Here is a 17,162-nt window from a genome sequence, read left to right on the forward strand (position 1 = left end):
ACGCCGGGGGGGTTTAGTTGGAGGGGGGGGGGGGGGGAGAGGAGCAGTAAGCAAGGAGATCCAAATCCACACGAAGGAGAAATTAAGCGAGCACGGCGAATATACATGTACGTAAAAGATTATTGTAGCAAAACAAGATATAATATTTAAATTATCACGACTCTACGTACGGGCAATTATGTGTATCGTTCGCATAATTATGCTTTATTAATGCATAGATAATTGAAGCAGAATAGTCGCTTAGTCGGTTAATATAACGATTTATAGACGGATATGTTGCTTTCTTCAAACGTTTGTAAATTCCCTTGTCGGTTAATAACGTGCGATAAGGTTTTGTGCCAATAATAAGTTTTTAATTGGTCAAATAAATTTATTGCATTGCTTTGAGTATGCAATAGCCCGGATTATATAGAATTAAATGTCACTTTTGCGCATGCGCGCACCATTCTTCTATTGGATATAAATAATGGTAAAATAGAATTGGATATAAAGACAAGTGTGTAGTAAAATTTAGACGATCTTGATGAGACGTTATACCCGATCTTTCCTTACCCTGATAATATAAACAAAAAAAAAAAAAAAAAAAAAAAAAACAAAAAAAAACTTTTCTGATAGCAAAAAAGGGAAAAAACTCAGTATGAATTGCATTTGTAAAGCGAAAGTGAGCGAATATTATACTATAGTATTGGCATAAAGTAGCTACTTAGTGATACTTGATAGAAAGTAGATGAACCATTTTTTCCATAATAAACTAGATTCTGAGAGAAAATTAATTTAAGTCGTGTAAATATAACAATTAATCTTTGTTAATAAACATGATATATATATATTTTTTTTTTCTTTTCTGATAGTAGTAACGTTAATAATGTATCTATACAAGTTTATGCACATTTATTATAATAATTAATCCTATGAGAAAATATAAAATAGTTGACAATAAAGTGTTATCGATAAAGTAAAGTAAATCAATAAACATATTTATGTTATTTATAAAAAAATATCGAAAACAAAGAAAATGCTCAAAAATTTTACGATATATATATATTCTTTAAAATTAAGATTGTAATAATCGACTGGAGTCCATCCTGGACTTATAATTGTTATATTTATAGACTTTATATAGAATCATAAGTACGATAAGGCAATATCTGTTATTTTTAAGCCGGGAATAGTTATGAGGATATTGACAGGGCATCCGTTTCTTCTCCGATTATTAAATTGTAACCTGTAGAAGTTTTCCTAAGATATTGTGGATAATTAAAAATGTTTATACCCGATGAAGTTACTATTGCAAAAACCAAAAATTCTTTCTCTTCTTTAACAATTCATATTAATTATTATCCACACAGCTCGTCCCAATCTAAATGTGATTTATATTTCTATAAAAGCCTCGATTCAAGTGAAGGAATTAATTAAATAATCACTAATTCATTTATTATGTAAATTTGATATTAAATATTCGCAATTGCGTCATTATTCGCGAAGACAAATTATAATTTATAATCATTTCATAATAAGATGAATTGCACCGACAATTATATTATTATCGCAAATAAAAAATGACATTTAATAAAAATAAGTAATAATATAGTACATAATACAATCATGTAAAATTTACATAAAGTTTTAAAGTTGATAAAAACTAGACGCTTCTTATCTTACTTATGATTCCGTTAGAATCTAGAAAAAGGGGAAAAAAATAATAAGTAGAACATTTAGATACAATAATCTATGAGAAGCAGCCTACCCACATATTAAAAATAAAAAAGAAACAAAAGTCAAACGTATTTTAATCGTTTATTTATTAAATAAAAATTAAAAATTAAAAAATAATTATTCTTTCGAATTTATTCTCTCTCTCTCTCTCTCTCTCTCTCTCTCTCTCTCTCTCTCCTCTATTTCTCTATTTAAATGAATTATACTAATATTAATTAGAATATATATATTTAGCTTGCTGTTACTTTAAGGGCATAAATTATTTTCAGATTCAGTCAACTGTCAGTGTTAATCATTTCTTTTGAAACACTAACAATGCATTTTAATTTTATGGCCGATCAATCAATAACAATATAAATTTTACTTAAATACCAAAAATATGTAAATAATGTGGTTTTTCGTTATCCCCCGTCAATTTCGCACTTTATAGAGATGAATTAATAATTCATCATTGAGCAATTCTTCATTCAATTGGGCCTACTTTTGCCAAGCAAATATCAAAATTTAAAATCATCATCTTGATAGTTGAGCCGCCTCGACTAAATATAGAAATACATAAACAATTTCTTCATAAACATACATGTATATCGAATGTAAATTGTATAAAATTACGGAAGAGCCATTAGATTTATTGTGGTGAATGGAGACGCGGCAAGTATATTCAGGATATTGCGAGTTTAAGATCATCGTCAGAAAAATCCTTGCAACCACAATTCAGTCTTATGAGACAATATAAACTTAAAGTTGTAATAGAAATTTGTCTCGAAATTTTTTGTACTCATTTTTATTTAGAGCGAAACGACCGTTGGCATTCTGGGCACTAATTCATCAATTTTCAACGAAACTACGTGCAAAGAAAGTAAATTTTTTTTAGTTCTATTGTTTTCAGAGTGAACTCTACTTCTAAAATCATTTGTTATAATTAAATTATTTAAAATTACCGTTATATAATTACATCTAATGCATTGATAGATTATCAAATGAGTGAGTATTCAAATAAATTAATAAACACCCACAACTTATTACTCGAATTATTCAATAAAGGAATATGTAACATCATTTATTAAAATCATTGATCGCTATGTTAATTGCATCATAATTAATTATAAATATGTATAGATACATACTTAACAGCCATAAGTGAAGAGCGCAATAATGGAAATTTAAATAATATATCATTTTTATAACACATCGTAGTTAGCAAATTCTACTATTATATTGAAATCAATATTTCAATAAGAAAAAAATACAGTCTGGGTTGAAATTCAAATTTCATGTTTATATTCTAGCATATTAGAAAATATTAAATGTATACTTTACTAAATAATAGATTTATAAAAATTTGATAATACTTACCGCTGTTTCTTTGTTTATAAAATTCATTATAAGGCTGAAAAGTATAACAATAAACTAACTAATAATTTAGTCGAATATAAAGATTAAAAAAATATATACCAATTTCATAATTCATAGTATAATTTTGTAGTTTGATATTATGAAATAAAACTTTAAGTGTTTAAAAGAAACCTTAGAATGTTCGTTCCGATTTAAATATTGAATAGTTAAAAATGTTAACCTTATGCATTGTGTTGTATACGTATAGAAATGAAAGGTAGAACAAAATTTAGAATAAAGGGTTAAATTTTAAAAACCTATTCAATTTTATTGCATTGATTTGAAAAAAATACACAACAAGTTTCTTTATGTACCTTAACAATATATAAATATATTGAAGCAATTTTTAACTTGAAAACTATATAACAACTTTGTTTATATAGAACAAACATAAATATAATGAAACAATTTTCCAAATACATTACAAATTAAAACTACATAAAATGCATAAAAATATTTTTTTTTTTTTTTTGTAACAATATAATTTTAATTTATCATTAATATAAGCAAACAATTTTATTTTATTCATAATAACACAATGTTCATTACCAATTCACTAAAATATACAAAAGCAAATTAACAATTTTTTCTTATTATGCAACATTTTTTTTTTTTTTTTTTTTTTTTTTTTTTTTTAACAAACATCTAAATAGTAATAATAATTTATATCAATATTAACATAAAAAATCATTTTACAACGTATTTCAAGGATATATAATATCTTTATGTCAATACAATATTAAACTATAAGAAAATGTTTAAAGTACATATAATTGATAAAATGATATAATAATAACAAAGGTTATAAATAAATAAGAATGACTGATTCATTGATTACGGTTACAATACATTTTTATTTATTAGCATATTGTAATACCTGTCACTGCATTTTCTACAAATTTGTACATTGCTTCTACTACCATGTAAAGTACGTCGTACAATGTCCCGCCCCATGATTGATGTACCCCTGACGAAGCTACTAAAATTACCCAAAAAATGCGTCATGGATTAAAGAAACTCAACTATGACGATTTGATCCATAAATGTAAATAAATAAATAAATAAATATATATATATATATATATATATATATATATATATTTATTTATACATAATGAATTTCAGGTGTCAACACATAATTTATTTTATTTATGGACAATTTTTCTTCTATTCAGAATTTATTTTGATTCAATTCCAATTGTCGCTCATATTGTTAATTCGGTGCTATATAAAATATTATTTAAAGGCTATTTTATATCTCAAGCAATTTAAAAGCAATAGCTTTTAAAATATCCAGCATTTTTCACATGATCATCAAATAATTCACTTCGGCCTTATGAAATGATATAAAAGATTCGTAATGACCATAGAAACAAATCCAACTATGTTGCTCGGCATATATACAATTCTTCTTTATACTCGTTCATGGTAAGCATAAACGAGGTCGTGAACCTTGCCGCATAATCAATATTACTCAATAATGCGTTGAAGGAATAAAATTTTTTAATTTACATACAATCGCACGTCGTGAAATATTAGAACGGCGGTATGAGATAAAATATTAATTCACTTATAACGCTATTCCGTATTTTACATATTAATTCCCTTTACTTTCTAAAACCTTTTTTTCGAATTTTTTTTTTTTTTTTGAATTAATCGCCCAATCGTATGATAACAATTATTATAATAAGTTTTAGAAATTTCAGCGATCACACAATTTTATATTATGCTTCATTAATAATAGTCAAGTTTTTGTTATAAATATTCATTTTTTAAACATTTACCTACGCATAGTAGGAAGGTGGCACAGTTAAATCCTGCATCACTGCAAACTGTTCTTTAGTAAAATTTACTGCTAGACCTTGAAGACCCGTCCATCCATCACAGTGTGTACGTTTAAAATCATTGAGCGTTTTACGTATTGTACTCTATAATCAAAGAAATTAAAAAAAATAAAAAAAATTTTAACATATCGATAGATAAAATATAATGTACTATAGATTTATTTAAAATTATTACAACTATTAACTTACAGGTATGGGTTCAGGATCATTTAGGTGCACTGCATAAACTCCCGATATTATTTCATTATTGTACAACTATTAACTTACAGGTATGGGTTCAGGATCATTTAGGTGAAAACTCAGACACTCGAAAATGGGTGGAATATGCTTAGGAACATCGTACGGATGAGCCCGAATGAAAGCACACAATCCGAGAACACCAGCGTGACGTAAACGGACGGCACTTAATATCTTGGCATTATTAGCAACGTCTTCTGGGTCTTTAGATAATCTTCTTCTTTTATTATCAAGTTTTATTTTCGCTTTTTTCTTAAACTCTTCCTGTAATTAAATAGCATACAGATATATATATATATATATATATATATATATATATATATATATATATAATGTGCAATTTATTAAATGAGCTTTATTTTAAAATTTAAATAGAGCAAATTTTATTTTAACATAATAAATAATCAAGGAATTATTTAATCATACGTAATAATAACGAGAAAACAAATAATAGCCGCAAAACATTAACTAATCTTACCTTAATTTTAAAGCAATTAAATCAATTGTGTTTTATTTCAGACGTTTTTTAAAGAAAACCAATGTTTCATATTTAAGTAGTACATTATAGCGTTTCATTGTGAGAATTGTACAAAAAATAAGCAATGGTAATTTGTATTAGTCTTTAATTTAAATACAATCATTTAAGATTTTGAAAAACAAAGAACTCCTATCTTTAGATATAAAAATTAGCAGAAAAAAATACCAAAGCACGCACGCACACGCAAGACACATATGCATTTGTATATGCAAATGTATATATATATATATATATATATATATATATACACTTACGTATACATGCATACATAAATAATATTTCCGAACATGAAAATTATAAAATAATATAAAATGCACGTGATTAAAAAAAAAAAAAAAAAAATTTAAAGTCATTGTTTAGATGTGATTAAAAAGTTAGGAATTTTTTATAAAATTATCTCACTTTTGAAAAAATGCAGCTATTTTTAATTTTAGTATATAATATTTCATTACCTAAACTCCAATTCTGAAGGACGTAATAAACGTAAAATATTCTTGTTTCGTATTTGTTAATCAAAGTGAAATACTTTGTTAGTAAAAAAGTAATGGACATGAAACATTTATTATTATTAAACACTTTTGTGTTAATCTATTTTTTATACAAAAGAATAATCTAAACTTTTTTTTTGTAAAAGCTTTTGAATCAATTATTATTTACAATTTTTTTACGATTTGCATTTTTATGATAGTAGGATATTACATGTTGAAATAATTTTCTAAAAGTTCCTTTTTAAGCTGTTGAATTATATTCAGACATGACAAGTTAACTGAAGATTTTGTCATGCACTTAACAATAAACAAAGCTCTTAATTATTACCTTTCCATTATTGTAGCTAATAAATAATGTTACTCTTGTAATATAAAATATTTTATTAATTTAATCTATTATCTAACAAGTTACTAATTTGGACACTATTTTTTTGAAAGTATAAAAAAATTAATTTTTACAATGTTTTATTAATGTAATTCGTTACTTAGATTAAACAAATAATAGAATTTTATAATCTAAATTGTACATACTTTAGTCATAATAATACTGGGGTTATTTTTTAAACTAGAAATTTCAATTGGTTCAGTTTATTTACAAGATTTGATTTTAATATTACTTTATGTAAACTTTATGGACTATTTTATCAACTAACCATAACATTTTCTTTATAAAAGAAAGAGAGAGAGAGAGAGAGAGAGAGAGAGAGAGAGAAAAGAAGATATTTTGAAGACGATTCTCGGGGATTCAATACATAATGAAAAATAAGTATTTACAATTTTAAAAAAAGGATTATTAAATATTTAAAATTGTAAGAATAATAACTTATACGATAATTATAGTAAATAAAAATCTCAAAGTTCTCTCAATAATAATATCTCAATTGTCAGCATATCTAATACTGAATATATTTTTAGTTCTAAATATATCAACGATATGAGCAAAGCTACGTTATCTTCATATTTTAGTATTCATATTTCATATAGTTAATAGTTTCATATAATTATCCATGCAGTTAGGTTTCACTCCGACCATTAATAAGTTTACCATAAATACAGAAGAATTGTCCTTGATGCTCGGAAACATTAAAATCACATATGGTTTGGGCTCCTACGATATGCAAGTAATTTTGTCACAAGCTGTTAGAACAGTTGTACAAATTTTGTTCTGCAATCGGGGAAATTTAACAGAAGTTAGGTGCAAATCTTAGCATTCCTATATTTAAAAACTGATGTAGTCGCATTTTTTTGCGTTACATCGTGTTTCACAAGCTGTGTAAAGTGCTTGACCACCTATTCATACAACATGTTCTTTCATGCCAATACAAACTCATTTTACTCTATTCGCTCGTTGCGGATAAATTGTCTTAATTAAAAACGGCCGATTACTTCGTAAATATTAATATTTCTGGGATCATAAGAGACCTTGATTTTTTCGGCTTTGTAAATTAAAACTATTTCATTCGTAATATTCCAATGTGTCGGTTAACGCGCAGAAACTCACCAGAAGAGTCTCTTGATTGGGAATGATGGTACAGTGCAGTAGACCACCGAGGACTTGAGAAGCCTTTTCCCTCACCTCGAGTCTCTCGTCTTCCATCAATTTCAAAACAATAGTTTGAATTGTTTGTATCCACGTCTCGTTGCTTAATAAAATGCTCATATTGTGAAAGACAAGAACCTGTAGAAACTCAAGACAGCCCAACCTCGCCGACCAAAACGAACTTTGAGAGGTATTGCAAACTGCCTCCAATACGGCTGGCATGTGCTCCGGTGGAGTGAGAGATTGCGCCAGAACAACCACGGATCTCGAGCAAGTCTTGGACAACTCCTCGTCCTTCTCGTTGTTCTCCAGCTGGCACATTATTGGGTATACCCTATAAAATATGGACAGGGAGTCTAGATTTGAGTTCATCACTGTCTCGAAGATCCATTTGCAGATGATCTTGAATAATCTAATGTTCTTCTCACGTTTGACGTCGATGGCGCTTAGACTGTAATGGGAAATATGAAAATTTTGTAATACTACAAATTGGATGAGCATTTAAGGGATGGCAGCTACTTAAAAACTTAATGGAGCATTTCTTTGGGGCATTCGAAAGTCAGTCTGTTTAGGCAAATTTTATGCAAAGTTTTTTGAAATTCCTTTATACAGAAATGAAAGAAATATTTTCTAATATATATATAATAATTATTTTTTTTTTTTCTAAACTTAAGAAGCAATATAGAGACAAAATTTATCTTTGATAATGCTATTGTCCTCGAGTGAAGCGATGAAGCATTGCTGCTATAATTATACCGAAACATAAATAACTGCAGATTTGTTAACCTAGCCGCCACAACGGAAATGACTTTCAGTTTTCATACTCGCGGATAATTCACCGCTGAAAAATTCAAACAGCTTGTTAATATTTCATAAGTAAGATAATAAATTATTAATACAAGACTACACTTATTGCGCTTGCCAAATGAGTATTATTCTTACGACTTTATACATAACATCTTTTCATCTTGACAAATGACTCGATAAACGAGCTATTTAATTTACATATATAAGTGAAATGAAATTACTAACAGAAAAAAAAAAAAAGAAAAAAAAAAAAAAGAACTGTTCGACAGGACTACCAAAACATCAAATGAACTGTTTGATCACTACTTTTAAGATAATATAATTTTCATTCTTATACTCATATAGTACCTGCATATATGTACATATAAGTTACTATACATATATATATATATATATATATATATATATGTATATATATATATACAGTCTGTTCATTATAAGCTCTTAAAAAGTAAGAGAAAGAGACTGGAGATAAGTATTTCATTAATATAGGATTGCCCCTAAACAAAGATATAATCGACTCGGTAACTGTATAGCGCAACTTCTTACCTAGACGATACCTCTGGCGACTCGGCAATGTCGGTATCGATCTTGGTCGCAGCTAAACGTGACGCAAGCATTCGCGAGGATTCATCGTCCTCTACCAATGAGTGGAGTCTTGGATAAATTTTCTCAAGGAAGCTGCGTACTTCCGGGAATCGCTGATCCCCCACGGAGGTCGAGCCAAACTTCACATTCGTGTGAAACATGGAAACGAGGGTAGAAGCCAGTTGATCCCTCACGTTCTGGAAAGGACTCTCCTCGAGTCGGTTTTCGAAGCGTAATAGCAGCCGTCGCAGTAGCTCACCGACCCGCCACGACTGAATGAAAAGCGCGCCCTGGAGTATCATGAGCCTGCCACACTCGACGAACGATGCCTCGGATTGGCCCAGCGGCGACTCCTCCATCAGACATTCGAGCAGCCAATGCAACCGATTAGGATCTCTGTCCTTACTGGCGTTCGTTATGCAGAGGGTCCAATCATCGATACTCTCGACCGTAAGGTTACTCAGGGCCATGCGTATAACCGGAAGTAAGGCCGTCCACATTCTTGCCGTCATCTCGTAGGGCCAGTGCTTCGAGCCCTTGATGAGGCCGCAGATGATCTCGGTCGCACAGCGCTGCGAGCTCTCCTGCTTATCCAAGACGAGCTTCCGCAGATGGGGCAGAAATCGGTCGAGGAAGGCGTCACCGTGGTTACGGAACAAGCCCTTAAACACCAGCATATGCACATTGCGAAACTTGTCGCGGCCTTTCTTGCCCTCGAGGCTCAGGTAGTCGACAAATTTATCGACGTTCTGCTGATTACTGAAGAAGGCTATGATCTCGCGCTCCTGTTCTGTCATCGAGGCATCTTCGAAGCCCGGCTGCTCCGACGTTGGCGCATAGATCTCGAGCTCGTGGGGCCACGCGTAGAAGCCGACGTAGGACTTGTGGATGTAGCGGGGCTTTTCCCATTCTAAGGCATTGGTCGGCCGAGTGGCAGAGTTGTATTGGAGCCAAGTGTTATCGGCTCTGCAGCCCGGCTGGACTTTTCTCGATTCGCAATTGTCCGCAGGATTACTCTCGCCCAATGGAATTGGAATCTTTATCTGTTCGACAGCCAGAAAGTTCAGATATATTAATGGACGGTGAACGTTGCCAATCTCACGCGGGCTTTCTACTGACGTTTTAAAGAGAATTTGCTTTCCCCAGAAGCATACAATTTTTAAGTACTACAACGATTATACCATACGTTAGACCCTAGATTAAAAAAATAAAACTAAAAAAACGTACGATTGATTAATTGTACTACCTATAAATTTATTATTATTAAATAAATGAACAAATAAGATGAAATATAATTTTTCGTTGATTTATGTAATCTATACGAAATTTTTCTTAAATTCTTCGAGATACAATTTAAAAAATTCACGATTAATGATTTCGTCTTAGTCATGTAGCACAGTAACATTAAATTTGAATATATTGTATCATAACGAAGAATAAGATTTATAAATTCTCACAATTCTCTAAAATTTATGGTGTTAATATTAGAACTTTCTTAGATATATCGCAAAAAATGGAACTTGTTAGGAGCAAATTATTTGTTACAACGAAAAAAAAACTAAATATTTTTTGTCATATTTGACATAGAGTAAAGTTAGACTGTTAACAGATAAATTCAACAAAATTTGTGATTTAGAATATAAATATCGTATTGTATATTAGAATTATATACTTAATCAATAATTTTCTTATTTATAATAAAAATACCTTAACGTGATTCTTCTTAAGTTGTTTAAAAATGTACATTAACATTCTCAAAGCAACCTTTCTCTCATCTATAGACTCGTGTATTAATGCGTTAAGAAAAAAGCGCACAATTTTTGGTGAAAATACGTGATCTGGATGCATTAAAACATAAATGAAATTCATAGTCATTAATCGATGTCGCCAATGTAAGTTTTTTTCTAATAAAGCATTTAAAAGTTTGTCTAAAATTTCATTATATATTTTTAAACTATTCTCTCCCGATAGTCGCAAATTTTCCTTTCCCATCTCGATTTCTTCATCGGTAGGTTGCGGCACATTAAGCCTTGCATTATTATTCCAAAAATTTGCCGCGGCTGCTACACAAGAATCCGGTATTTCTAAACTGATATTAGTCGAATAAAATGTTTCATTAACTAAATCGACGATGCTGTCTTTTAAGCGAATAACGGACAATTTTTCAGAAGGCTCGGATAATACTAAAGCAGGCCATAAGCTTTTAATGAATTCCCAATCTTGTTTGACTAGCAGAAATTCGTGGTCATTTATTTTTCGTGTTATCAGATACAGAATACCCTGAAATAAATACAATAATATACAGAATTAAAAATTTAATTAAAGCCTATGTTTTACTATGTAAGATTAATTGAAATCTAATTGAAAATTACTAACCTTATAAGCACTATGATTAGCTATTGGATCACGTTCAAGAATTTCAATAATTTTCGGTGCCAGGACTATATATGCATTTGGAAAGTAACCAAGTGCTAGTTGAATCGTTTCTTGAGCCCTTAATCTTATTACACTATACTGACTAGTACTCAACTTTAGCACGTTGATTAAAATAGTCTTGTGAGTTTCAGTAAATACTGGTGTAGTGCATACTTTACGCTTTTGATGTTGTAAATTGGCGCGTTCCAGTATAAGTATTGGTAACCAGCCGTTGTTTCCAGTCATCTTGTTTTCGACAACCTTTGAAATACTATCAAATAATATGGTGGAAAACTTCAAGCTCGAATCCAATGACATTCGTAATTTACCGAGAAGAAGATTTTGCCAAATCTGTAATATTAAGAAAATACGTATATGTATAAGGGTATGAAAAGTAAAATTGATTAGTTAATAATTTCATAAGAAATTACTTAATGTATTATCATTAATTTTGCAAAATTCAAGCACTGATTTCCATATAATTTTTTTTTTTTTTTTTTTTTTTTTTTTTTTGTAATATTAGGAAATGTCGTAAATTACCAGTTGTAGGATTATTAAGCTTCTTGTATCATCTTCAACATTTTTCAACATTATTTCTTGAAGCGCTGACATAGTTTCTACCAAAAAACATCGTACATTACTACCGTCAGGCATTTGTATTTCCCCCGAGTTTCCAATTATGGGCTCTAATCGTTCGATGGAATTCTCATAAGGTTTCATTTGAAGAGGAGGTTCTGTCCAAAATGGCAATGCAGAGTCACAACCATCCAAAATATTGAATATAATTCTTAGCACAATTTGTAATTCATCTCTACAAATATAACAAATACGTTAACAAACTATCGTCCATTAAATTACTATATGTATATATTTTTTTTCGGTTACACGCGCGCGCGCGCGCGCACGCTCACTCACTCGCTCACTAACAAACATTAACACATGCATACATACATACATACATACATACATACATACATGCATGCATCAAACTATATTTCTTATTACAATTATATGCAATAAAATACAATATTAGTCGGAATTTTCAATTCAGAATAATCATGTCATATGAATGTTTAAATGAGACAATATTGTATCTCGTGTCTATTAAATTATTCTAAACAACAAAGACTAAACGAATATTTAAAATAAGAAAAAGTAGGGAAAAGTATGATAAATTAAAATGATCATTTGACCATCCAATTTTCCAAAACAAAACACATTAAGCTTAGAAAAACTTGTTTACCGAGATAAAGAATTTTCTGTCTTAATAAAATTCTGTATAGATGTAATGGCCGGCATAAAAAACTTTGTAAAAATTATTTGTAAAGCCTCTTGCTCCTTTTTCCCAGGAACGTATACTTTTAGTTTTGTTGACTTGATCTTGACGGTCTCACCCCAGTCCTTGATGTACAGATAATCGAGATCATCGAGATTCCGCTCCACATTAATATTCATCACATTCGACAGAGACAGCATGACATTACTGAGTGTGAAGCAGCCGAGTAGATTTCCCTCTCGTGACTTCAAACGAATAACCTTTTCGATGATTTTGTGAAGGGTGTCCATGTAAGGTAGAAGCGCATCTCCACGAGTAAATACCAAACGATTGAGCAGCAATAGTGGATAAAGCAGCTGATTATCAAGATTCTCGGCCTTAATGACGTCGTCACCCTCGCCGATAACGTCAAGGACCTTCTCCGAGAGGAAAGGAAAGAGGGCTCTCAGTGTCTCCACACTGTTGACACTGCTGAAAACCTTACACAGGATAGCAACCAACTGTCCAGATACTTGAGTCTCGAGCACATGCTCGACAATAAAAGTCCGTAGCTTATTTAACGCGCTTAAAAATATCGAGTGACTCGTCTGTCTCAACATAGACGAAAACGTCCGATCTAGCGCTGATTCCAGCATCGTCTCGGAGCGACTCCTGCCGTTACTGTTCGTATTGTTCTCGAGTCGAACGGGCACGACGGAGCTTGAATCTATCCAAACGAAAACCTTATCCATAAATTGCAAGATAAAATCTTCGAAACGTGAGGTTTCTTCGCATATGAGACGATCGTCGTCACTCATATCGGCCTTCGATTTCGAACAGTCAACGATGGGGATCATCGTCACGTAAGTCGTTATGAGACTAAAAGTCACGAAACATTTATTCACATCGTTCGGATCTATGCCAGACAGAGATGCAAACAGGAGCGGTAAAACGTGCAGTGGTCCTTCCGGAAATGCATATTCTGAAAGAATAATTCACTACTGTATTTTTGTATAACTTTCGGCAAAATTGTATCTATTTTTTTTTGTTGAAATTGTTTCGATATTAGCCGATATTTGTTAACTGTTTGGTAATTCAATAATTATTAAAATCTTTTTTATAAGGCAAACTAGAAATATACTACTTTAAAAATAATTCGCGTTTCCGACAAAAATTTTGTCAACCTTCTAACATTTCCATGAACAACAATCGATCAAAACCATACAACAATTTAATCAACGATGCATAAATAATGCATAATAACATTTGCAAATAAAAAGCACCCGTATGAATAATGAAAAAATGAACTATACGAAACTTGCGGTTTTAAATGAATAATTATTACCTTTATTGGGAATATGTGATCCTTGAACCAATGGTCGAGATATTGTGATCATACACATCATAGCAGTTATTAGTTTATGAGGCTCAATATCGCTACCGAGGGTAGGATAAACCTTTTCTACAACATTTGGTATTACGAGATTTGGTCTCATTATAGCAAGATAATGCAATGCATCGTAGAATATTGGTGAACAACGTTTATTAAAAATACCAGTCATAGCTATTGGTATCATACTATTGACAAATACATCGATATCACTATCGGTCAATTTGTGAGATTCGGGTATTGGTGTTTTCCATGTTGGTTTTGATTGATTAATTTGATATCGCTCTCTGAGCAGAAATTCAATTACAAAAATTAATGTAAATTTAGGAATTTGAATGTACGTTGTTGCAGAAATATAATTCTTACCTATGAAGTCTTAAAACTACAAAATATGAAATATTTACGAATAATTCTCCGAGCTTCTTAAGCCATGAACCATAATTAGCCGGATGAAAGTAAGTTTCAATAGTCTTCAAAAATTTGTCTAAATAAATTTGTGCACTAGATTTATTTCCCTAAAAATTTCATCAACATATTATAAAACTCTGATAAAATTAAAATTATGTTAAAGTTTTAACTATACTAACTAAAACCGATGCAATCCAGAGACCTATAAAATTTGGTGCGATTCTACAAGTACTATTGAATCTCATTTTCTTATAGCAAACAGGCAAATTAAAACTTTGAACAAATCTTGTAAACATTAAAGGCATGTAAGGCTCCCAGTCGATATATCCAATATTATAATATGCTAATTTTGATATTAAATTCATCACATGATTTCCCCACGTATGAGCATTGGAATTACAGACTTTCCACAAGTCCATTAATTCATGAAACCATAATTCATGACCAATCGAATGGTGTTCTGGAGCTAATTGTACTGGCAAAAACAATTGAAAACCTTTCATAGTCATTTGCATAACATAAGTGTAAAATGGACATATTTGAGGTTTTAATTCATCTAATATTTCTTGCGTTGTATTTATCTATACAAAAATTAATATTTAAAGACAAGTTTAATAATACCTTAAAAGTTCATAAACATTCATTTTAATAAAATTTTGAACTTCAACTTACTGGAAAATAAACTTTTGCCACGCATATTAAACTTTCTAATAAATTTTTCAAATAACTGGGATAATGATGGAAGGAGATTTGCATTGGTTTTCTCGCTGTTATACAGAAGAACAAGTTATACAAAGGCCTCCATGGCAATTCCAATTCTTTAGGTGAAATTAAATCGTTCTTTCTAAATAATAATTAAAAGAAATATATCATGTATTTGTTTGTAAAAAAAAGAATGAAATAAAATTTAAAAAAAAAAATAATAAAAAAAAAAGTTTCAATTATGTATATATATATATATATTTTTAAAACCTTATAATTATATATAAATGATAACCAAAGATACCGACTAATGCAGGTTCTAAATTTGGAATAGTCATTAATTCGTATAACACCTTGATAAAAGTTATATGATCTTCTTTTGTAAATCTCAAGTCATATAAGGTTACGTATCTAAAAAAGAAAATAAGATATTTGAATGTACAATGTAATTAACGTATTGGAAAAGAAGATTGATATATTAATAACGATTTACTTGTATAACATATTTGACCATATGACACAATCAGGCTTTATTTTCCTCATCATTACACATCTTCCTAAATTTCCCTTAATTTTTGCAAGTAAAGCATCGGCTTCGTCATCAAGCTTATTCGAATACGACAGAAGCCTATTTGTAAGTAATTCTTTTTGAAACGATGTCTTTTCTTTAAAATCTAAACAATCACTTGGTAGTTCGTCAGTTGTATCGATACTAGATAAATCATCAGACGTTTGTTCAAAATATTCATCTTCTAATTCGCCTATGAAATCCATCGTTAAAATCCTAAGATTTTAATGTAAAGAAATAATATTTTTAATCCAAAAATGCTGATAAAAAAATATTACACAAATAGTTACAATAAAAATGATAAATATAATAACCTTACTTATTAATGATAAAAGTCGATTTTGGTCGTATTATGATAAAATATTCTACAATTTTCTCAGTCTTCAAAAGTTCGTCTCATTGCACTGATCATTTTCATTGAGTCACGCTTTGTGTTTTCACAACGAATGGCCAAAAATGTTTTTGTGTTTTTTAATATATGTATAATGATACGCGTGACAATTGACAAAGAAGGGAAAAAGCGCCACTCATTACGATTTTTACGCCTTGTAAACGGCGGGAATAAAGAAGTTCTTTTTAATTACGAATAATTGAAGCTTAATTTGCTTGAGTATTGTAAATGCATTGTAAATTTGAATTATCAATCGTTATTGTAATTATTTTTCATATTTTAAAAATTTCATCTATTATGTTTAACGATAATTTGTTAAGTGCTTCATTTATGACGCTACATCAATTTCAATGATGATGATTATGATGATGACGACGACGACGACGACGACGACGACGACGACGACGACGACGACGACGACGACGACGACGACGACGACGACGACGACGACGACGACGACGACGACGACGACGACGACGACGACGACGACGACGACGACGACGACGACGACGACGACGACGACGACGACGACGACGACGACGACGACGACGACGACGACGACGACGACGACGACGACGACGACGACGACGACGACGACGACGACGACGACGACGACGACGACGACGACGACGACGACGACGACGACGACGACGACGACGACGACGACGACGACGACGACGACGACGACGACGACGACGACGACGACGACGACGACGACGACGACGACGACGACGACGACGACGACGACGACGACGACGACGACGACGACGACGACGACGACGACGACGACGACGACGACGACGACGACGACGACGACGACGACGACGACGACGACGACGACGACGACGACGACGACGACGACGACGACGACGACGACGAC

General features: G+C 31.2%; 1 protein-coding gene across 1 annotated transcript; it reads right to left on the reverse strand.

Annotated features, from left to right (window-relative positions):
* Window positions 1-4,829: 4,829 nt before the first annotated feature.
* Window positions 4,830-16,101, reverse strand: LOC105364363 (proteasome activator complex subunit 4A). The gene is made up of 14 exons (XM_011502272.1): window positions 15,817-16,101; window positions 15,594-15,734; window positions 15,294-15,465; window positions 14,801-15,202; window positions 14,580-14,728; window positions 14,169-14,500; window positions 12,812-13,805; window positions 12,109-12,379; window positions 11,530-11,919; window positions 10,861-11,433; window positions 9,115-10,196; window positions 7,720-8,209; window positions 5,223-5,456; window positions 4,830-5,039 (listed from the first exon to the last, which is right to left on the reverse strand). The coding sequence occupies exons 1-14, from the start codon at window positions 16,095-16,097 to the stop codon at window positions 4,896-4,898; spliced, it is 5,655 nt and encodes a 1,884-aa protein (XP_011500574.1). The 5' UTR covers window positions 16,098-16,101; the 3' UTR covers window positions 4,830-4,895.
* Between the last annotated feature and the right edge of the window lie 1,061 nt (window positions 16,102-17,162).

The sequence above is a fragment of the Ceratosolen solmsi genome, unplaced genomic scaffold (assembly GCF_000503995.2).
Source record: "Ceratosolen solmsi marchali unplaced genomic scaffold, CerSol_1.0 scaffold31, whole genome shotgun sequence".
Classification (NCBI taxonomy): domain Eukaryota; kingdom Metazoa; phylum Arthropoda; class Insecta; order Hymenoptera; family Agaonidae; genus Ceratosolen; species Ceratosolen solmsi.